The 22,387-nt window shown below is 40.1% G+C and overlaps 2 protein-coding genes across 5 annotated transcripts in view; both read right to left on the bottom strand.

Moving 5' to 3' along the window:
- Nucleotides 1-7,467: 7,467 nt before the first annotated feature.
- On the bottom strand, nucleotides 7,468-13,430 carry rcc1 (regulator of chromosome condensation 1). The gene is made up of 10 exons (XM_014990729.2): nucleotides 13,322-13,430; nucleotides 12,393-12,489; nucleotides 11,610-11,803; nucleotides 11,326-11,505; nucleotides 10,704-10,800; nucleotides 10,467-10,589; nucleotides 10,224-10,364; nucleotides 9,927-10,046; nucleotides 9,657-9,809; nucleotides 7,468-8,209 (listed from the first exon to the last, which is right to left on the bottom strand). The coding sequence occupies exons 2-10, from the start codon at nucleotides 12,469-12,471 to the stop codon at nucleotides 8,034-8,036; spliced, it is 1,263 nt and encodes a 420-aa protein (XP_014846215.2). The 5' UTR covers nucleotides 12,472-12,489; nucleotides 13,322-13,430; the 3' UTR covers nucleotides 7,468-8,033.
- Nucleotides 13,431-14,734: 1,304 nt separating this feature from the next.
- phactr4b (phosphatase and actin regulator 4b) overlaps nucleotides 14,735-22,387 on the bottom strand; it is a 44,012-nt gene continuing 36,359 nt past the window's right edge. For all 4 annotated transcript variants that reach the window (XM_014990721.2, XM_014990722.2, XM_014990727.2 and 1 more), the window contains 9 exons: nucleotides 21,939-22,070; nucleotides 19,481-20,009; nucleotides 18,258-18,535; nucleotides 17,897-18,095; nucleotides 17,638-17,693; nucleotides 17,249-17,310; nucleotides 17,020-17,157; nucleotides 16,805-16,881; nucleotides 14,735-16,339 (listed from right to left, as the gene is read on the bottom strand). In XM_014990721.2, coding sequence (XP_014846207.1) covers nucleotides 16,324-16,339; nucleotides 16,805-16,881; nucleotides 17,020-17,157; nucleotides 17,249-17,310; nucleotides 17,638-17,693; nucleotides 17,897-18,095; nucleotides 18,258-18,535; nucleotides 19,481-20,009; nucleotides 21,939-22,070 — 1,487 coding nt within the window. In that variant the 3' untranslated portion in view covers nucleotides 14,735-16,323. The remainder of the gene's footprint in view (nucleotides 16,340-16,804; nucleotides 16,882-17,019; nucleotides 17,158-17,248; nucleotides 17,311-17,637; nucleotides 17,694-17,896; nucleotides 18,096-18,257; nucleotides 18,536-19,480; nucleotides 20,010-21,938; nucleotides 22,071-22,387) is intronic.

The following is a 22,387-nucleotide window of genomic DNA, read 5'->3' as shown; positions in this document are numbered from 1 at the left end:
GCTGAGGGTAGTTTAGTGCCAATAATGACAAGAGAAGACATACTTGAGTGGTTGCCATATTTAACATTGCACATTGTATGAAATGTACTGTAAATATAGGGATTTCTAATGACCTATATATAGTATTATTATTTATTTTGTGGTTTTGTTTGATTATGTTTCTGCACAAATGAGCTAGAGTTGGGTGAACAAAGTGTTGTGTAAATAACACTGTAAATATTGATTCTGCAGTTAAAAATATATATATATTCTGTCACACTTTGACATATTTTTTTTGCCCAGAAGAGCATTTACACAAAAAGCAACACTTTTCTTGGTTGGTTGACTATTTCTCTGTTGCTACACTTCTTGGAAATAAATCTTGTCCTGTCGGACTTATGCTATTTATTTTCACATAAATGTTGCCACATTTGTGAGGAAAATGTATTTGTTGGTTGCGCAGCAGAGGTTGGTAATTTTGGTAGGAACAGCTGACCCCACAGGTGCTCAGGGGGTCAGAGGTCAAGTGTGGAGGAAATCTGAAGGTGGTTTCTGATCAACACCTCTCCGTACGACCAAGAATCTTTGAGTTTGTGGAACCATTTAAGGTGAAAGAAATGTGTGCTGTTGTTTTTTTTAACAACATAAAATCTATTGCCAAAAAGCATTGTTCTAACAAACGCAATATATATATATATATATATATATATATATATATATATATATATATATATATATATATATATATATATATATATATATATATATATATATAGTTGTTGTTCTAAATATATAAATATCCAGCACAGTCATTCATTGGGTCTTCATCGGTAAGAACAGTGAAGATGTTATTTTTTTTTTCCTCTTGATTTGTTTTGTTTTTAAAATAACAAATTCTTCTAAAGAGGAAAACTATTTTTTGTTTTTTAAGAATTCTGCAGATGTTCACACACATGCTAGATTGTACAAATATTATATGTACTGCTTTTATCGTTGCTGAGAAAACTGCTGTAGTTTCTTTCTGGTGTTTTATTTTGACTGCCAGCAGTTACATTCTGCACTTCCTTTTCCGTGACATTTACGTCTTACTATGCCGTTAACAGAAGTGTGAGATGTGAGAGCTTCTTGTGTAATTGGTAGAATATGTTGTCGGTCATCATTTGGGTTAGTGTACAGCCGACTTGTGGCACCTGGTTACAGCTGAAGCTAATATTTGAAGTCTGTGCAAATGTAAGTGAATAAATAAAACATGACTGCGTAAGACTGTGTTGCTAGTGAGATTTTTGGGCTCAAACAGAGAAACACGATTAACTATTTCAGGATGTCTTGTATCCTTTTAACTCTGACTGGCTCCTCTGTCCCTATTGAAGAAAACCTCCCCCACATGCTTTCCTATAATGCTGCCACCGCCATGCTTCACAGTGAGGGGGTTGTGTTAAGAGAGAACATTGATATCTGTTCTACATGTTGGCTGATAAGTTCAGTTTTGGTCTTTAGTGAGGTAAAGCAATTAGATATAAAACTATTAGTGTTTCTGACTAAAATGTGAGATTCAGAAACAGCTTTAATTAGATGTTTTTGATTTTCTTCCCATCTTAAATTTGAACATTACAGACTAATTGGGAATTAAGAAATAAAGTATAGCTCCCCCCACCCCTCCAGCATAACTACTTTCTCACATAAAGATAAAATAATAACAGAGCGATTTTAATGGACACGTTCATCATTGTTAGCATGCAATTTCCAAGACGTACCAGATGCAGGGTTACAAACCACAGTGGACATAGTGGCATATTGAAATTAAGCAATTCATGTAACACTGATGAGAACCGCTGAGTAAGTGCTATCTCACCCAGAACTTAATATGCGCCAGAAGAGACATTACGATTATTTGATACACTGATGTGGGCTTGGTGCTCTCTGCAGCAGATGCTTGCAAAATGAAGGATCAGATTATCGAGCCTCGCTCGAAATGTTGACTGAAAAGCTGAAAAACAAAAAGCTGTGAAGCATCAATCTTCGTTGCAGGAGAGCCGAGACTGGATGTTGAATATGCGTGCCATCTGCTAGCAGTCGAAACAGGCTGCCTGGAAATGAGAGATTTGTAAAGAAGTGAAGCCTGACCCATATATTTTTATTTTGCTGACAAAACAAGAGTTGCACCTCAACCCTTTGACTGCTGCTGTGATTCACTACTAGCAGAATACACCTTGTTATTCCTCCTGTTGGTGGGCGACAGCTTTATTAGGACCTCGAGGTGGATCATTGCGTAAATGAGAAAGTGTGAAAACCGGTTAAAACTTTAAAACTAAAGTTTAAAATAAACCACAGGGATAATTTTTAAAAATAGAAAATGGTGGGTAGATTTGACAAGATGTTTAGTCTGTTTCTGGACCGAAGCCCAATGATCTCTGATTACATCGACTGAGGCTGGCACTCAGACAAAATTATGTGGCAGTTACAGCTTCATCTGAGCAGATGAAAAATAACTTAGTTCAGTGATTCAAACGGACAAAGTTATGCACAGAGTTATTTTGATGCCTGTGCCTGATATTTTAATTTGAGTTTGTCTGAAAATGACAATATCGTGTAAGATGAAATGGATTTTAATGGAGATATGGCGCAGAGAAGACTAGAATATAGAAATAACCTTGACTGTCTGGTGTAACAGCAGTAAAGTGACGGCTGACGGGAGCGCGCAAACAAATTCAGATGAAGGCGAGGAATATAAAAACGAAAATTAAGAATGTACAGAAAGAAAAAGTACCGTACCATTACTAAAAATAGCAGTGAGTTTCTGTTTTAGTGAATTAAATGAACTTTCTGGTGATGTTCTGATGTCTGCATGTGTTACGTTATTCCTTCCTCTTAATTTGAGCACTTTTATAAATCATTCAGTCAAAAATGACAGGAAACGGATCTATTTGACAAACAAGTGTATATGAAAAAAATAAATAAAGGAAGCAGTGCCTCTCCATTTATGGCCACCCATCACTTCAGCTGCTCCCCTCTCTTCATTCTCTCCCACTGAGTCTCCCACTGGCAAATCTTTTTTTTTTTTTTTTTTTTTACCAAATCATACATCATAACTCAGACTGTCGCTCAGCAGCTGGATAAAAACAAATGGTTTTTATTCCAACCTGCCCGTCATGGACCTCTAATTATCACCCAATCAATACGGGAGAGACTCAGAGGTCCATCAGAGGGATGAGTCACTCCACGTCCTTCTTTCACAGCTGCCGTGGCCTCCAGAGGAACCTTCAACCCACGGGATGAACGACCCGATCCATCAGGCAAATCACCGGTAATTACAGGAGCAGTCTGCAGGCGGTGGAGGACCCGCGGTTTAACAGCAAAAGAGAGATTTATTTGCAAATGATCCCCATTTGTTTTCCGGCGCGTTTTTTCCCTCAGAAAAAAAAAAAAAAAAAAGACAATTTACGCGACGCAACGACAACATTAGAATATTTCTGTCGCTTAGTACATTAGATACGGACTAATGCACGAGTAAAAGCAGTGGCATTTGTTGCTTCAATGTACTGACAGGCGGCTGTTTGTTTGTCCGACAGGAAGCGTGACTGTATTAAACAGTTTAAAAAACGGCGTTCTGTAAAGAGGCCCTTGGATAACAAATGAGCCCACGGATCATGCGTTGTATTCCCACCTGCAAAGTAAAAGCCGGAAAACAATTAACTGTCAAGAGTAGTCCAGCCTACGTTGTTGATGGGGGAGGGGGGAGAAAGAAAAGATGCGTGGGTTAAATGTTTGCTCGTACAAACATAAACACTCATTCACACCCGCAATATCGGTTATTTCATCACAGCAGTGATAGAAAAACGAGGAGAGGCTCAACAAGTGGTTCAGGGGCAGCAGGGTTTGGCTGTTGGTTTCTGTCAACCTTTTTTTTTTTCCCTCCCTGTGTGGCTTAAATATAACACAGAATGTATCTAAGCTGTGCAAACGTATTCATAATGTTCCAGTTTTTCCCACATGTTGTTGCTTTACAACCTCAAACAGGCAGATGATTAAAAATAGTTGTGATAGACTGACAAAAAGTAGAGCAAAGTTGTGAAGTGGAACAAAAAATGATAGATTTATGAACTCCAAAACCGTGACAAATTGTCTTGGAGTAAAATTTGCATTGAGCCCCCTGTGCTATGGTACCCCTAAATAAATACCAGAAAGAAGCTTATCTACAGCAAAGGCATTAAAAGGAACAATACATTAAAAAACTGTCGATAGCTAGTAAAGACTTGAGATCAGAGCATATCAATGTGATAGAATGGCCCAGTCAAATCCAAATACGACTTTGTAGCAACACTCAATATTTGATGCTTAGCAATATTCTCCAGTCAATCTGACTTACCTGAAAAAAATCCCGGTGTAACTGAATACAGATAGAGATACTTGCTTTTCATCTCTGCTTTGGTTTCTAATTATTAGGTGAATTCTGAGGGAACCTGCACTGGATTTCATGCAGGGGTATCGGAGTAAGTGGGCAGGATTAAAAATGCATGCCTCACATTTTAGATTTTCACTCGTAGAAAAAAAAAATTAAAATTCTTTTCCTTTTCACTTCGTTTTTTATGTTCCAAATCCATTAAATCCAATTAAACACATGAAGGTTTGTCGTTCTGGTGTAGGAAAACTCCATCCAGGCCTCTCGATACCAAATACATTTTCCAAATGATTTATTCTATGAAATAATCCTGGGTTTCTTAATTGTAACCTCCTTAAGAAGATGCATTCAATCTAATTCTTAATGACATGTTAATTAAGAAACCAGCCGCGCAATTCAAGAGCCGCCAAAGAAAAAAGAAAGAATTGCTAAGTGATGCGAAAAAGGTTGCAAGATTGCACAGTTTTGTCGAACACGTCGTGAATGCAGCCGCAGCCCGTGAAGAGGACGCCCCACACCTGCAGCCCGGAGTCACATCCTGTAGTGGATCAGCTGGCTGCTGTGATTAATGTGGCTTTGTCTGTTATTAGGAGCGAAGGAGCAGCAGTGCAGGCGCCGGAGACGTCTTGGTCTCTCCTGCGATTAGCTTAACAAGAAGAAGATTAGAGCCCACACTCGTGATGACAAATCCAGTTTCAGTCAGTGTGAATGAAAGGAACTAATCACAGGATTCCATTGCTTCCATTCAGGACAAATGTCTGTCTTTGTGCTGGGAAATTGTGAGAGTCTTTTTCTTTTCTTTTTTTCACCATTATCCGTCACTGAATGTTTCTGCTTTTTAAAAACTTGTGAAATCATTCAACCTTGACATCTGTTAACCTTTGCAGTTTGAATCGGTCAAAACCTGTGTTTTTTTTTAAAAAAGCTTTTACTTTCAGCTCCGAAAAAAAAAAAAGTTCTGCCATTCAGACAGAAAGTTAATTAACTAAAATTGCATTCCAAAAAGAAAATCCTGCAGTAAAAATATTTGAAAGATGTGCTCCAAGAGTCGCTGAAGGTCTTTAACGATCCTTATAAAGAGGAAATTACAGCATGTTTCATGCAAGGAAGAGAAACACCAGAAATCAATACAATCTCGTTTAAACTCAGATTGCGCAAACATTAAGATCTTTAATGCAATCTGACCTCTTATAATTTCTGACATTTCTTCCAGAGAACAACATGCAACAAAACAAGTGATGCACTTAGATGAGCTAAGTGCTTATATAAGTGCTTATAAACGCTACATTAACATGTCTATAGTCTCTGATCAGCAGTGAATCCTCAGTCCATTTGGTCAGATGAGACCAATGAGGACACATTGCATCTCAGCTTCACAAATTAAACACAGGTGAATGCAGCGTCATTTACATCCTCTCTGTTCATTTAAATTCATGACTGCGTTTGTCTGGATTGCGGCTATTTGCATTCATGATTGGCATAAAGTGAATGAGATGCAAACTCCTGAGCATCCAGGGAACACGATTCACATATTTCTCTTCAGAGGCTCAACAGGACAGTGTCCAGCTGACAGCAATGGCCCTGGAAAGCAGTGATGTAGGGCGTATTCTAGCGGAAAATTAAAGTGTGTGTGGAAAGTTTAGAGAAAAGGGCTTGTTAATAAAAAATAAGGGATCTAAATATTCTACTCACAATTAATTTTTAAGACCTAGCAGTTCACTCTGTCTGATCAGGAAAGGTCACACTCCATAACTCTCCAGGGATGATCGGTTATGTTCAGGGATCTCCATTCATTTTTACTTTCATATTTCTGTAGCCGTTCCTCTATATGCTATTGGTGGTATCCTGTGTGTCATTTGCCCGATTGCTAAACCGATGCACTGACAGCTGTTTTTTTTATTTTATTTTTTAAGTTTTTTAATCTTTTAGTTGAATCTCGGGTGATACAAAGTGGTGTTGACCTGCCTGAATAAGCCTACATATATTTTTAATCAGTTTGGTTATGATAGAAAATTCTGAAATGTTCTCCGATCACTCCGCCTTTCAAGCAACATTTCCAATCTGCTGCACAATAACTTGCAACCAGTTCATCCATTCATAATTTTTTTTATCATCCTCCCCCACTTATCTCCACTCCTCTTCCTCCCACTCACTGTTGTCATCCTCTTTCTCTGTCACTCTTTATCCCACTTATCCACCATGTTTTCCAATTAACCTTTAATAAGACTCGTTAAACCAACTTCAGTCCTCAAAGTGTTCAGAGCAAAAAACACAACTAAGTCTCAATGTGATATCAGATTATTGTCAGTGTTGTCCATTTCAATATTATAGCAAATTAATCCTTCAACTCTTTCCGCAGCTCTATGTCAATTTGATGTCTCGCTCTTCATGCACTTTTCTTTTCCCCAATGCACCTTTCAGGGATGGAGGATACAGTGACAGATGGATCTCTCGTCTCTCGAGTTCGAACCTCCCCTCGATCCCGTTTTCTTCTCCCAAGCCACATCAGTGGAGATGGCAAACTACAGAGTCATCAGACTCTCAATAGTCTGATGACTCGCCCTTTCACTTTGGTTAAGCCAGTAAGCTCGCATCAGTAGCTGGGAAAGTCTGGGTTACATTTGCTGTTATGGCTCCGAGTGCTGTGGATATTTATTCTAATTTTCTCTGATTGTTGTGATCTCCAAACAAACATTTTCCATCTTCTTTCTATAACTGTTGTGATGCCTTGTATAGTTTCTGCCCAAAGCACATTGGTGAAGCTGCCCTCACACTGAGATGCAGCCAGATCCACAGAAGAAGTACCAACCATCTCATCCATTTGCAGTTTTGGTCACTTTGCTCGCTTTTCCATAAAATTCAGATTGAGTTTTTGGCAAGTGTGGCCGAGGAGCTCCGCTTTCTATTTAAAGTGGAATTTTGTTAATTTGCTTTCAACATAAAAAAAAAAAAAAATCTCTTCAAGGCTAAAAGCGATTTTTTAAATTCCTAAAACCTGAAGCCACAACTTTAAAACATGAAGTACTGGTATGTGTAATTTACAGACTGGCTTAATGGAAAAATTACTTGCTGCAAATCAAAAACAGATCTTAAAAAATAATCACCTTTATTTTTTGCAGGACCCAGAATGTTATTACATTTTCAAACAGTCACAACAATCGTGTGTGTTTGTGTGCACTGAATAAAACGAACAGTAGATACACATCTTGAACACGTAGAATATGAATGTCCCGTCTAAACCGGATTATTGCTTAAAGAAAATACTTTAAAAGACTAGCCTTTAGAAACGTCAAATAGCTTCTCACTTCCTCCTCGAACAGTTGCTTTCATCAATGCACTAAATACTTTCACTCATACAGAATGACTAAATGAAAAATTAAAAAGGAACAACAACAAAAAAACCATTTAAAAAAATAGTCTCTCATTTTACATGATCTACCATGTAAGTCTTATGAACATTTCACCCACATTAAGAACAAAGCAGTTCTGCTAAAAGGTCAGGCCTCACCTCCTCTGCATACTGGACGTCGCTCTCCCTCAGCACCGACAGTCGAAAAAACTCTCAATATTCAATCTGAGCATCCTGAACGTGACCCCCTCCGACCCCCCCAGCAATAATTACCAAAACTATCCCCATCACGGTGTCAGAGGCACATCAGCTCTCCTGTTTATCTTTAACCAGGAGGGCCGTGTGCTGCCCTCCACTGGAGGCCTGGAGAACTTCACGATTCTCCAGCTGCTTTCCCATCATCTTCACCGGGCTCCACTCGTCTTCCTCCTCTCCTGTGCCGAGCTGCAGGTTGGTTCCCATGCCCCAGGCATACACAGATCCTAAAGAGAGAGTGTGTGTGTGTTGGAGGGGGGAGAACAAAACCAGCAGTGAGAACTCAACTAGAAAATTTGAACTTGTAGTCAAGCACAGAATAATAAAATCTGCTCATTAATTTTTAAAAGTGCAACAAAACGGCATTTGACCCAAATTTAAGTGTTAAACAAGGTAATTTTGGCCATTTAGGTCATTACATTTATATGTTAGATGATTTTGCAATTCGTAACTTCAGCAAAACATTGATTTTGTTTCACTCTCTCTCTACCGTCTCTCAAAGCGGCATTGCAGGGGATCTACTGGTTTTTTAAAACAAAGAAAGTTGAACAACCTAGAAAATGACTCCCACAGAGACGCTTTAGTAACTTTTAAAAAAATTCCGAACTCATTCTACAATCATTTAACGCAGCGTCAAGGACTAAAGCAGAACAAAATGACAGATTAAACACAAAAGTAAAGCTCACAAACACAAAGAAATATCAAGGTAAGAGACATTAAGCACAAACACAGTGCAGCTGTTTATGACTTGAGTCATAGCAACAAACAATCTGTGAAGTTTTGTTTTCAAAGTCTGACAGCAACTCAGTGGAAGCTGGTAAACCTGGAAGAGTTGCTTCTGTGAAGGCTGCAAATTGTCTGAGTGATTTAAAAAAAAATACTTTTACTTGCCAGTTTTGTTTTTGTAATAAATACAACAAAATGACATAATTAAACTGTATGTCCATGTTTACCTATCACTATTTAGAATGGCTACGACAGCTGGTGACCAGAAATGCTGAAATGTCCTTTTAAATGGATCGAAACCGAAAAGTGACTATTTTCGGAATGTAAATATGTGTACACTCTGTGTACATATTTAAATTAAATTTAGTGAGTAAAAATCAGATTATAGTTGTGAATTGATTAAGATTGTTGGGTAAAACTAATCATTGTTTTATCATTTTATTTCAGTGTTTTATCTAAATGTGTTCAGTTACCCAACTGGCTCTGACCAGTTATTCTTAAGGTTCTTTATCTATACTGTAATTTCCCACTCAAGGGGTCCATCTGTTCTGTTATCTCAGCATTGTTCCACTGAAGAAGGTCATCATCATAAGAGCCAATTCCCAGAGTTGAGCAGAGCTCACCAATCTTTGATCCTGAGTGGGTTAGAGGTTGTGGATCTCTACCTCATTGGTCTTGTGTCTGGTTCTTTACAGGTCTTGAGCTAATTTTAAAAATCCCAACAAAGACAATCTTATTTATTTTGCTTTCATTTTCTTGGATCCTAAACAGTTTCTTCAATCAAGGACACACGCTGAACCTCTTTCTGCTGCAGCCAATCTTTGTTCTTATTCGATCGGATATCAAGGAAAAACCTGAAGCTGTATTTGTTAAGATAGATTTGATTCAGGGAACTTTAAACTAAAAACTCATGTGAAACTCAGAGTCCAAATCCAGTTCGTTTCTCACCTTCTCTGGTAACTGCGTAGCTGACAGAAGCTCCACATGACACTCCTTTCGCCGGCTCTATCCCCGCCACAGGAGTCGGCTCACTCCTCTCTTCAGCTCCTTCACCAAGACCGAGGCGGCCGTACTCGGCTCTGCCCAGACTATAAACCTGCCCTTAAAGCACAAATGGCAAAAAAGATCTGGTTTGCCTCCCGTTTCTATTTTATTTAACATTAATATTGTCTCTACATATTAATAGTATTCATAGGCAGTCATGTGTGGTCTGCTAACCTTCAGCGTCGAGGCAGAGAGTGTGATGTTGTCCTCCAGAGAAATCCACCCAGGCAGTGGTGGAGTTCCTGAAGCACGTTAGTTTGACTGGGGCAAAACACATCGAGGTGTTTTGAGTGCCTGGACAAGATCGTGTAGAAAAACATACGCATTTATTATGGAGACATGCACCGACACCTTTTACTGCCAAAGTGAATTAATTCAACAAAGCGATGCAGACAGATGAATGGAAAGAAATGAGGCCAACGTTAACAGGTTGATAATCTCTCCAAATATCGAGCCAACAGCCGCTCTTACCCAGCTGATGGTAGTTTGAGAGACCAAATCCATAAACGTATCCTTCTTTAGAAACAGCAAAGGTAAAATACGCGCCGCAGAAGGCATCCGTGAAGCGAACTTTCCTATTAAGTTTCACCATCTGCGGGATCAGCAGTCGTCCTAAAAGGCCGAGACACAGTTCACAAAAAACATATGAAAGATATACCAACATTCTTCCCTTGATAATTTTTTTTGACAAGTGGAGGACATGAAGTTACCCACCAAGCCCTTTCCTGCCTCCTCTGTTTGAAAAATGTTCTGGTACTCGCCCCAGCTGGCCCTGCTCCGCTGAGCCCGACGTGAAAAGGTTTCCATCCAGCGTCAGCAACACTATATGATCGTTACCTATTAATGCACACACACACACACACAGCTGATTAAAAAAACAAAAACAAAAATATGCTGGCTCACACAGAGAAAGCGTGAAACAACTTGACAACGAAGCAAAGTATTTCATACCTGAGGCAATTTTCACAACAGGTTCTGTGAGGGGAATTTTCACAGGAACTGGACATGTTTTCATGGGCTCCAGAAGACCAATAACACCATTGTTGTCCTGAAAAAAAAAATGGATCAAACACACACAAGTTAGACACTTTTCAAAAACCATAACAGGAGGGAAAGTAGAGGAGTGGAAGCAAAACATACAACCTAAAAGATGGGCTACAAACGAGAGCGGACGAAAAAATTAAAGGCTAGAGCACAGGTTCAAAAAATGTTGACGTTAAAATATAACAAAATTCAGCAAGACAGAGATACTTCCTAAAATAATTTATGTCAGATATAAACAAGTAAGCTGATTAAGATTTTTTAAGCTATGCATTGATTACCAATAATCAAATGATCCACAATTATCAAGCACCTTTTTCTTTATCACATTTTCAAAAAGATCAAACAAGCAGAAACTGAAAACTCCCATTGTTTTTATCTAATGCTGCTGACTATCACACAAATCATGTTTTCTTTTCCACTGTGATATATCTTGACTTGTGACATCATACAAGGAGAAAATTTGCAACACACAAAGATTTCCAAACATATTAGAAGTTGATCCAAGTAGAAAAAACATAAAAAGATTAACCCTGAATGAGCCGCAGATGTACACCGATCCATCCTCTGTGAGCGCAGCAGTGTGGCTGTCCCCTGCAGACACCTGGACCACCTTCTCATTCAGCGTTACCTTCCCAGGAACCGCCTCGGACCCTTCTTCTGACGTGTCCCGACCCAGAGCTCCCTCATCGTTACAGCCAAATGTGTAGACCTAAAAACAGACCCCCGCCACCCCCAAAAAAAAAACATCACTTGAGAAATTTGGACTTTTTAATTCCTCCTTTTACAGACAGAAACAGACAAACGTTGACTCACATGACCAGTTTCACTCAGACACACTGTGTGCATGCCTCCGGCCACCACCTGCACCATCTTCTCTGGTAGAGACAGCAGGGCTGGCTTCCTCCTCTCAGTGACGTTCTCACCTAAGCCCAGCTGTCCAACATCACCTTGGCCCAAAACCAGAACCTGGCCCACCTCTTTGCAATGACTCCTGTGTGAAACCACAACTAGCGCGCACACACACACACACACACACGTACAAAAACATGAATTGAATTCTAAATCATTATTAATTTACTTATAGAAAATGGACTCAGACATCACAAGATACTAGACAGCTTTGCTAGAAGATGCTGCTTAAGAGAAAGAAAACTAAAGTAAATGTAATGATTAACACCCAGTTGTTGGTAGTAGTACACATTTTAAAATGTTCTTCAAATAACTCGAACAAATAAAAGTCTGCAAAGTAACAAAAGAAAATATATTTTGTGTGGTTGAAAAGAATGATTTTCTTGAAGTAATGAAAAATGAATAAATAAATAAATAACTAAAAAAACAAACACTTTTGACCCAGAAAATTTACAGTGACAGGTTGTGTCAGGGAGTCCAGTCCAGCATATGATAATATATAAAAACAGTGTTTGAAGCACCTAGTTTCAACCTTGGTAGCCTCGTGACATTTCGTACATTATAATCCTTAACGATGTAGCGGGAAATATAGAATACAACGCGTGTTTGAATGTAGTTTTGCGGTAATTTCCCAGCTTTTCTAAGAAGTCACAGGAAACCAGCATAGTTCTGAAGTTTATGGTTTACCTTTTATTTTCTTGGCCTGTTCCACATCTTCACCGCTGGCTGCAGTCTTCCTCTTGTTGGTTGTCTTTTTGGCAGGCATGGCAGCAATGCATTCACGCTACAGAAAACAGTGGTACAGTGTAGACAGGATTTTCATTTTAGTTTCAGACAAAATCATTCGTTTAATAAAAAAAGAAAAGTCTCAAAAGCAAGGTTGCGTGAGACAGAAGTGTGGTAGGTGATTAAAGGCAGTATAATGCCTTTAATCACCTATAATGCTAAAAAGTTTATGACTTAATGAGAAGTGTGGCAAGACATGACCTGCTGACTGACAACAGCACAAGCAGTCTTTATTTCATTGACCGGTGGCTGATGGGGTTTAGCAGCTGTGAGGGGATCGTTTTACACTGCAAACAGCTGTACTTTCTCCACCTCTGCTACCAGACGAAAAGCAACATTCAACGTGAGCATGCCTAGCGAACCACTGTAGTGCAACTCTCTCCTGGGCTTCATTACACCCACACAAAATGACATGTGTACACGACGACTTGCCAGTCTATGTTGCCATTTAGCAAACCCGGACAGTTTAAATTCAGTTGCGTGACCTAACACTTTCCACATGTGTGCTACAGTTAGCTTTACATGAATGTATCTCATAACAATAAATATATACGATGTGTATATAGAGATTCCACCTGTTAAAGTAACAAATAAAGCAGTCGTTAATGGTTCTATATAAAAGTGAGACATTCGCTTAAAAAATAATATAAAGCTGGGTTGAGTATTCAGAAGCCAACGCAAGCTAGCTAACCGTTAGCGTCACACTTGGTAATGAATGAACAGCGGTTACAAACTATGGTAACTTACAAGCGCGCACATTAGTAACGATGGATTTATTTTCTCTGTTGTTAGCTATATCATCACAAGTATTGGGTAAATATTTTACTAACCTTAAAACTTGCAACAGTTTGTACTTTGGGCAGAGGTGAACGTTCACAGCCTGTTCCCGGTTTCCACACGCGAGATGTACGTAAGACGTCACGTTCTTTGGAACCTTGAGAGAGCACGTTTTCTTAAAGAGACAGTGACGAAATGAACTTGCCGAACAAATACCGAGTAGCCACTTTCATACGCAAGTAGTCACAGTGATGTGAAAGCGCTACTTGTCTATTTCAATTTTTTATTTAATTTTCCCCCCCACAATTATACAGAACCCGTGTGGTGACATGGAAGAAAGAAAAATAAGTCTTGGGAACGACGTGTTTAATTCGTAGACACGACTTAACATCTCTAGATAGTGAGTCGTGCCCACGAATTAAACAAATAGTGGTCACAAGTTATTAAGTTGTAGCCAAGATTTTTTTTTTCTTCTAAAACGGGCTACCTACAATTAAATATTTCAGATGTTCAAACTAATTATAACATCATACAAATACTTAATAGAATATCATTTACTGTCCCACAGTGGGCAGATGTAACAGCAGCAGCAAGGACCGTAAATACAAAAAGCAGTTTTGAGTAGAAGATATAAGATGGGGGGAACTATGCAAACTAACCCAGTCCAATGTAAAAAAAAAAAAAAGAAAAAGAAAAAAAAGAAAGGAAAAATAGGAATAATACTATTTCTCTTTGCTCTTCAGATAAGCAGTGAGCATGAAAATGAAATGTGCCCTACTACTCAGAAACAATTTGACAGAGATGATTAAATTAGTAAATAAAAGGTTGAATGTTGCTTTGTCTACTCTGGGCAACATGCTAGTTGAAGTCAGATTTAAATAATATTAAGATTACTAATTATAACAAACTTTCCAGAGCTTTAAATTGATCCATCCATAACCTTAAAATGATTCAAACTTAATCTGTAATCTTTTCTCAATTTTCTTTTAAAATAAACAAAATAACAACCCATTAAAATACAATGCCAACCTCACTGTATACAATAGAATAGCAAAGATGTGTAAAAAAACTTATTTTGCCACTTCAGCAGCATATTGAATGACAATCAGCTGTTAATGGAAGGGAATTTATTTAATGGTAGACATAAATCCTGCAAACAATCTGAATTTAGATTTGTTATTTCTTTCAGATGAGCCTACGATTGAACTTTTTAGTGACAAAAACTCTAAGAGGGTGTGGAGCAACACAAAGGTGACAGTAGGCAATTATTTAGTAATGTGATATTTCCACCCCTAAATAAATGTGTTGACATTTGAGATGACATAAGTGGGTTTATATGTAATAAAATATCACTTTCTTTTAAGGCTTTTTGCACATCCTTACAGAACCCCTCGACTGCAGGGGGCGCCGTTAGACCGTCAGAAAAAGTAGGGGGAAAAAAGAGTCAGGCACAGGTTCACTTCAGATGAGGTTCAGAGAAGAATAGCATTATTTATTCAGATCCAGATGTGACTATTTACAGTTAAAAAGAAAACTCATCGGCTCCTATCATTCAACATCCAATTAAAACTGATCTTATCATTATTGTTGTTTTTTTTGACAGGAAAAGAAAGGCGTTTCATGTTCCCATTCTTGTAGCATTTAACCACAAACTAATGTTTTGTACTTAAAAAAATATCAACCTATAATACCTTTATATTTAAAATTTATTTCCAAATAAAAGGAAGACAAGATATACAGAAGCATCAGTTAAACCTATATGAACCTATACACAGCATAGAGAACCCTGTAAGCTACTGGCCAGACAAAAGTACATTAAAACGCACCTGCAGCTTCAAAATTCTCCAACCAAAATTGACTCCCTGTTGACCGGTTATTCATTTTCGGACTTTTTTGTTGTTGTTGTATAAATCCCTGATCTACGCTCACAGCAACTCATATTTAAGCTCTTATTACAGACACTATGAGAATGACCTTATTTAAAACGGCTACAGAATGCATTGCTTGCTCAATCGTTAAAGGGAAGTACAAAAACTCATAAAAAAAGTAGAAATGAAGAGAGGTCGTCCAGATCCAATGGCACTGGACGTCCGGTTGGCTCATGCAGAGGATTGCAAAAATCAGTTTCTTTTAGTCCTTCAGGCATTGCTTATGTTGGCACGCATGAAAACGTAGATGGCCTCCCTGACCTGCACTTTTTTTTTTTCCTGCAGCTAGATTGACGCTAAATTGGCCACCTTACATCACAACCACAAATACAGGCAAAGCCAAATAATAATAATAATAATAAAAAAACCCAGCTCAAATATAAGCTCTCACTACTCATATGATTACAATTACAAAATAAAATGTCTTGTGCATTACAGAGTATTTTATCATAACATCTTTCCCCAGTTGCATTCTAAGATATAACAACAGCAGTCTGTACATAACTAATAGAAAACACAAAATCCCAGAGATGCCAAGTCCTAAAGCGGAAAACTTCCAAATTTTCACATTCTGGTGCTTCAGTCTCTGTTATCTATTATTACTGTGTGAAGTATGATAAGGTCCTCATCATTATTACTGTTTTTATTGTATGCCATTACATTAACAAGATGAGTTAGTGTTTCCATATACAACAAAGAGAAGAAAAAAGGCAACACAGAATGAGGCCGCGTTAAAGGTTTTAACTAGATCCAAGTCTCTGAAGGGCGCCGCACGGAGCAGCAGCAGAGTGAGAGTAAGCGCCGTGGTCGTATCTCCTCTGCCGCCTCACTCCCTCGTTGGCACGTTGGGCCTCTCACACTCCCCGCAACCCCACGTCCTCTAGGAGAAATACTGCATCTGGACCTCGCCTGCCACCGTCTCGGGTCAGGCAGAAAGCGATGTGGTGAGAGGGTGATGGAAGGCAAGCGGCGGGCATTCTTGTTGTGAGTCACTTCCAGGCTCTTCCCTGATTACACAGTACAGCAAAGTCTGGATATGGTGGGGGGGAAGAAAAGGGGCAATCTGCGCACGGAGCCGCCTCTGTTCACAGAAATCCTAAGTGCTTCACTATCCGAGAGCGTGGACGCTAAGGCCGATGAAACCTACACAAAACAGAGATCCAGTTTAAATAAATTCATCACCCTGATGTATATTTTTACTGATGGTGCATATTGCTTGATAAGTAAATTAGCATGATTTTATTAATAGGTCTAAATAATCACTAAGTATTAACACCTCTTAAACTTTACTCTTTTGTCACATTAACCACAAACTTCTAGGTAGTCTGGTTTTCATGGGGGAAAGGTGAGAGAAAAGTAACTGTTGAAAGAAAGTCCAGTTTGCAGACGCAATGTAGAGGAAATAGCAATATGTTAAAGAAGGTCAAATAAGATCAAATTGAACCTTTTAGTCATATATGGTGATATACATAGTGCATAAAAAACTCTGGAGACACCAGAAACCTGGCGGTAGCATAATTGTGCATCACTCTATGCAATCAATCGTATTTCCTATGGTATTCAGATTTACTGAGTGTTATAAAGTTAATGTTTAACACATAATTGTACCTTGTGTAAATTCTACTCTCTTCATGAACTTCCATTTCAGTGCTTTTATAGTCGTTGAGCTCCTTCCGGATGGCGGCCTACAAAAACCAACAGGGAATGTTAAAACAGTGAACTTTAGAAGAAAAATATTGAATGTCTCAGTTTCATGAACATGACCAATTAGGTGCATTTCTCACACAAAGTAATCTCTGTTTTAGCTTCACAATAAGCAATACCTTGTCTGCAGGGGTCAGCTTGGTCCATGGCTTGTCCGCCCTCCGGTCGTAGTCCTGGGCCTCTGTGACTTCCACATACTCGTGGAAACGCAGGATCTTTCTCGCCTGCAGCTCTGCGACTGTGGGTCTTTGACTCAGCTGCGACAGAAGGATGATTTTTGTTACTGCTTCACATCCATCAAAAGCAAAATATGACACCTGTGTGTTTGTTGTTGACGTCCTTGTTCACCTTTCTGGTCAGACGCCGTTTGATCTCCCTGACCTCCGCTTGCCTATCAGCTTGATTTTTGGCTAAAAAAGAATAAATAAATAAATAAATAAATAGGGACAGAGCTTATTTTAGACTTGGATGTGAAAGCTTTGTTTGATGTGCAGGAAAGGCAGAGAAGAAAGAAGTTTCCAAAATTAGATCTCTCAACTGAATTGAGAAACCTTTTGAAAGCAAAAATCTATACAGGAGACAGCTTTGTTGAACACGCCGGAACATGCGGTACAATTTGGCTTCACTGAAACAAATAATTCAGAGGTAAAACCCTCACAGCACTGAGAGATGAGTAAATATTAGACAGTAAAATTGTTGCTAATTTAAAGTGAAAGGGAGCGATAGTTAATACTGACGCTGAAGGATGTTCCTTTGCTCAAGCTCCTCAGCAGTCGGTCTCTGGCTGAGCCGCCTGAATACAAAAACAAAACAAAAAAAGAAATCAGTATTTTCACAGTGTTTTATCCACTTTTCAGTCAGGAAATAATTAGGACAATGATCTAAGAATCTATTTTTGTATCTTTTTCTTAATTTTCTTTTTTTAGAAAATCAGATTTGACACACACACACACACAAGAAAAACCAAACAACAAAAAACGATGACAGTGAATTTACCGTGTGAGTGCGGTGCCAATCTGTGTACGAATGGCCTCCCACTGCTCCCTGCTCTGCCAGGTCAGGCCCGTCTGACCCGGAGGCTGGTCCTCTCTGCTGCTTCTCTCCTGTGTGAACCTGTCCCTGTCCGGGGCGCAGGGACGGCTGCTCAGCTTCAGAGCCAGAGTGTCCTTCCTCTTGACCCTGCTGGCCAGGGCACCTGCACGACAGAAATGGAGAAGAAGAGAGAAAGGCAGCGACTGTGATGGAGTACCAGACTACTGCATCGCTTAACGTAGCAAAAAAAAACAAAACAGACGGAGTTCGAACTTTGTAAAATAATCACTTAAATTATTTCTCTATCGATAGAGACCGAGCTTACTGAGTGGGGGCTCGTCCTCTTCGTCAGAGTCTTCCTCTTTATGGGCATCCTGATCATCTGAATCGCTGTCCTCCCTGTCATGCTGTCCTCGCTCGTCCTCTTCCTCGTCTTCCTCCTCCTCACTGCTGTTTTCCCCAGGAAGGCCACAAACACCAGCATCCCCGACCAGGCAGCGGCGACTCCGTGGCTCCAGCTCCGGCTGGGGGATTTCACCGTCGTACTCCTCCTCTTCCTCATCATCTTCTTCCTCTTCTTCCTCCGAGTAGTCATCTTCAGATCTGACAGGAAGGAAACATTTCAGAGTGGATAATTACACGAATGTTGAACTTGTCTTTATTAAGCTAATAACTTTTCTACGACAAAATTTTGATCAGTGCAACTCTAGTTGTGTCATGAGCAGAGAAACAAATCTCATGATTTTAAATATTTGTCTGAACTGTGACACGCTCTTTAGTCTGTGTAAAATATGAAGGCATAAGTCTGTGAAACTTATTTTGAGGTAAGAGAGAAAGTAGTTTGTTGTTATCGGTGGAGTTGACTAATAAAGACTGATGGTCAGGTTAGCAACATTCATAAATAAAGATTAAAGAAACACTAAACACTTAAATAATTTATATGACAGCATTTTTGTTATCCAAAAGGAACATCAACATCCTGACAGACAAGATACAAATAGATACTGCAGCTGGCTAACCATTAGCGCCTACCGACGACGGGGTTAGCATCTGTTTTCCAGCCTACTGTCACTGCTAAAGGCTATTTTACAGTTCTTAAAGGGGAGGTATTGTGGTTTATCCAAGCATAAAGTGCCATTTTCTAGTACAATCAAGAAACTGTTAGCTTCAGTTGTTTCGAAAGTGCTCAATATATCAAACATGACTTAGAAGACTTTTTACTTTGTAAGTTGACGGAATGAAATTGTGCCTGTCTCTTTAAGAAGCTCCTACTCTTTCTGACACTTTGCCTTCAGCAGGACGTCACAACAATGTTTCTCATTTTGCTGTTAGCTGCTCTTAGAAGTAGTTAGTATGATGAGTTCAGCAGACTAGTAGTCCCACCAGATGTTTACTAATTGCTGCTGCTGCTAAACAACATACCAGATTCTGCATCCAAACAATCTGTTTCAATTTTAATATTTCGAACATTGCAAACTGCTGAACTGTGCAGCTCCAGCGTAACACCAGACACGAGGACATGTCAAGTAAAGTGCTGGAAAAACTCACAGCTTTAGAGGCTGAATGCTGACGGGGAGAGGTCGGCCGCGATCCACTTGATACTCCGGAGGGGTTTCGAAAAGCAGCGCGTGTGCCCGCTGCGCCCCGTCCGGATGAGGCTGTGCCGGGCCAGGACTTGACAGCGCTCGCTGGATCATGATGTGCAGCGGGACGGGGGCGGGGCGCTGGGGCGACTCCACGGTTGGGCTCGGTGGGTCGAACAGCATCGGTATGGGCTGGGGTAGAGGGTGCGGGTAGGAGTGCTGATGGTGGAGGTGGTGGGTGTGCATGTGCTGGCGGGGCGGAGAGGGCGGTATGTGGGTCGGCAGGGGTGGGGAAGGAGGCAGAGGGGGCAGCTGGAAGCCCACGGGGAGGATGCCGTGGTCCTCCACAGAGTGCGGGGACGGAATGACGGGATGACTCGGAGTGGGGTCATCCGTGTTGCGCTTAGTGACCGGGGTTGTCCTCTTGGGAGGCATTGGAGGGGAGGGCTTAGCCGGATGAAGACTCGCACCCCCCGTGGCTTGACTGAAGTCTCCTGCAAGTGACAAAAAAAAAAAAGAAAAAACGAAATGCCTAATCGAGTTGTTTCAAACATAGAGAGACTGCTGGGGAATATGCATAATGGCGAGCTGCTAGCAAGTTGTTCTTTCTCAGTGCAGTTTGCCCCGTGACATGTGTGCACAAACGTCAGTCACACATATGCAGTCATTAAATGCGCACGAACAAGCACTTTTATTACATGTGTGACTGAGCATCAGAGCACATATGCAGTGTGTGCCAGAGATACACACGCTGCCTGGGCAGAGCAGAGTGCAGCATGTGCCCCAGGTCAGAGAGACAAACGAGATGCATACATGCTCTTCGCAGCCAGACCCTAAACAATCCATCAATGCTCATATAATTTGCCTCATACTGTGCACAAGAGGCTCTTAAACACAAAGCTTCAGCTGTTTGCATGCACAGCTATGTGGCTGCTACAGTGCCTTGCAAAAGTATGTATAGTCCTTGAAGTTCTTCACATTTTGTCACACCGCAGCCACAAACTTGAATGTTTTCTTTCCATTTTATGTGACAGACCAACTTAAAGTCGCATAAAATTGTGAAGTGGAAGAAAATGCCACGTGGTTTTTGAAATCTGGATCATTCTAACATGAATGCGGTTTGATCTAAACCTCAGTTTGAAGTCTTTTGCTGCCTCTTACAGACCAGGATTTCTTTTGTTTGGCTCCATCCGTCTTCGAATCAGGTCTAAGCAGTTTCGGTGTGCAGCCACACAGCGTGATGCAGCCAACACCACCATCATGTCATCCTGGCAACTGCGTGTTCAGGTCCATGTGGAGTGCTGCTCAGTTTAGTTTGAAGGCTATTTTCTTTGGTAGGTTTTGCACTTTTACATTTTTGAAACCTCAAGATTTTCAAAGCCTTGGATATATATATATATATAAATATATATATATATTTTTTTGTAAACTAACCCTATTTTAACTTCTCCACAGTTTTTTCTCTGATCTGTCCTGCTGTGTTTCTCAGTCTGTATGACGCCGGTACAGAAAGGCTGGACTTTGGGATTAAATCCAACCCAAAACGACTCAATTTACTCATTAGGAGATTTTAAAGGCTGCTTTATTTAGAGGAGTTACTTAAGAGAACATGTGTACAAAGGCCACACCTATCTGATGCTTATTTGTAAAAAAAAAAAAAAAAAAAAAAGTGATAATAACTGAAAACCAGCTATTCTTTTACTTCCACATCTCAACTGTCAGTTGTTTTGTGTGTCTGCCACATAAAATCTCTCTAAAACGCATTGAATTTTGTGGTTTTAATGTTACAAAATGTAAAAAAAAAAAAAAAGAGACTTTGCGTGGCACTGTTATAGCTCTGCAAACTCTTCAGAACAGCTGGGAAAGCATAGCTGCTCTATGGAGGCAAAGTGAAAGAACAGAGGAGGCAGAGTCACAACATGCAGCTGACTGTGCTGTAGTGGAAAACATCTCCTCCTCTACCTGAAGCCCACACCACTGTCTCCACTCTACATTCCCATCCCTCCATAATCTTTTTTTTTTCCCATTTCCTCTGTGCGTAACACGGCTGGGTTATAACACATGATATTATATTATGCAAAAAAACCCCCCCAAAAAAAACATTTGATGCAGTGCAGCCAACAGCTGAAACCTGCTGAAGGCTCGTCCTCATTCACACGTATAGCCTCTAAAAACAGGTCAACCGCACTCACACAGAAGCTTCCTCATTTAAACACAAAGCAGGGCTCAGTATCGGCTTATCGTAAGCATGCGACTCTTATTTAGTGCATCCAAAGAAAGGAATTCAATGGCAATCGAGGGGTTAAAAGGCAGAGCAGCAGAAAAAAGAAAACATGTTGGCAGCAAAGAGGGGGACGTGACACGATGAGGAAGGAAGACTCTGGACTGGCGGCGTCCTGGTGACAGAAGCGTCTCCTCTTTACCTGAGCGCAGGCCTCCGGCCCGCCGGCACAGGTAGACGGGCAGAGACAGGTAGACATCGTAGTCACACTCTCGCTTCCAGCAGGACCAGTAGAGGGGAAGCTGAGCATTTTCTCCCCCCTGCAGGGCGGATACTAGTAGGGAGGAGACGGAGGCCTTTCAGCGAAGTGTTTGTTACATAAATGAAGCTGCGTGGCGGAGCTGTCGAAGCGCTTCGTTAGGGAGTTGTAGTGCTGTGACGCACATCAGATGGGAATCCGTAAAGGTCGTTAATTAAACGTGCAGCCAAACTGTAGGTTGCTTTGCTTTAGTTTTAACTTCTAAAAATCACAAAGGCAAAAAAATGATTAGCCTCCCTTCATTTTTTTTGTGCTTTTCTAATCACATGTCGACATTTCAGATAATCTGAAAAAAGGTATATTAGGCATATATAATGCAAAAACAAAAACCA

This window comes from Poecilia mexicana, unplaced genomic scaffold (assembly GCF_051168715.1).
Source record: "Poecilia mexicana isolate PSO_F unplaced genomic scaffold, ASM5116871v1 scaffold_16, whole genome shotgun sequence".
Lineage (NCBI taxonomy): Eukaryota > Metazoa > Chordata > Actinopteri > Cyprinodontiformes > Poeciliidae > Poecilia > Poecilia mexicana.
Note: the sequence above shows the minus strand (reverse complement) of the source record. Positions and strands in the feature narration are given on the sequence as shown.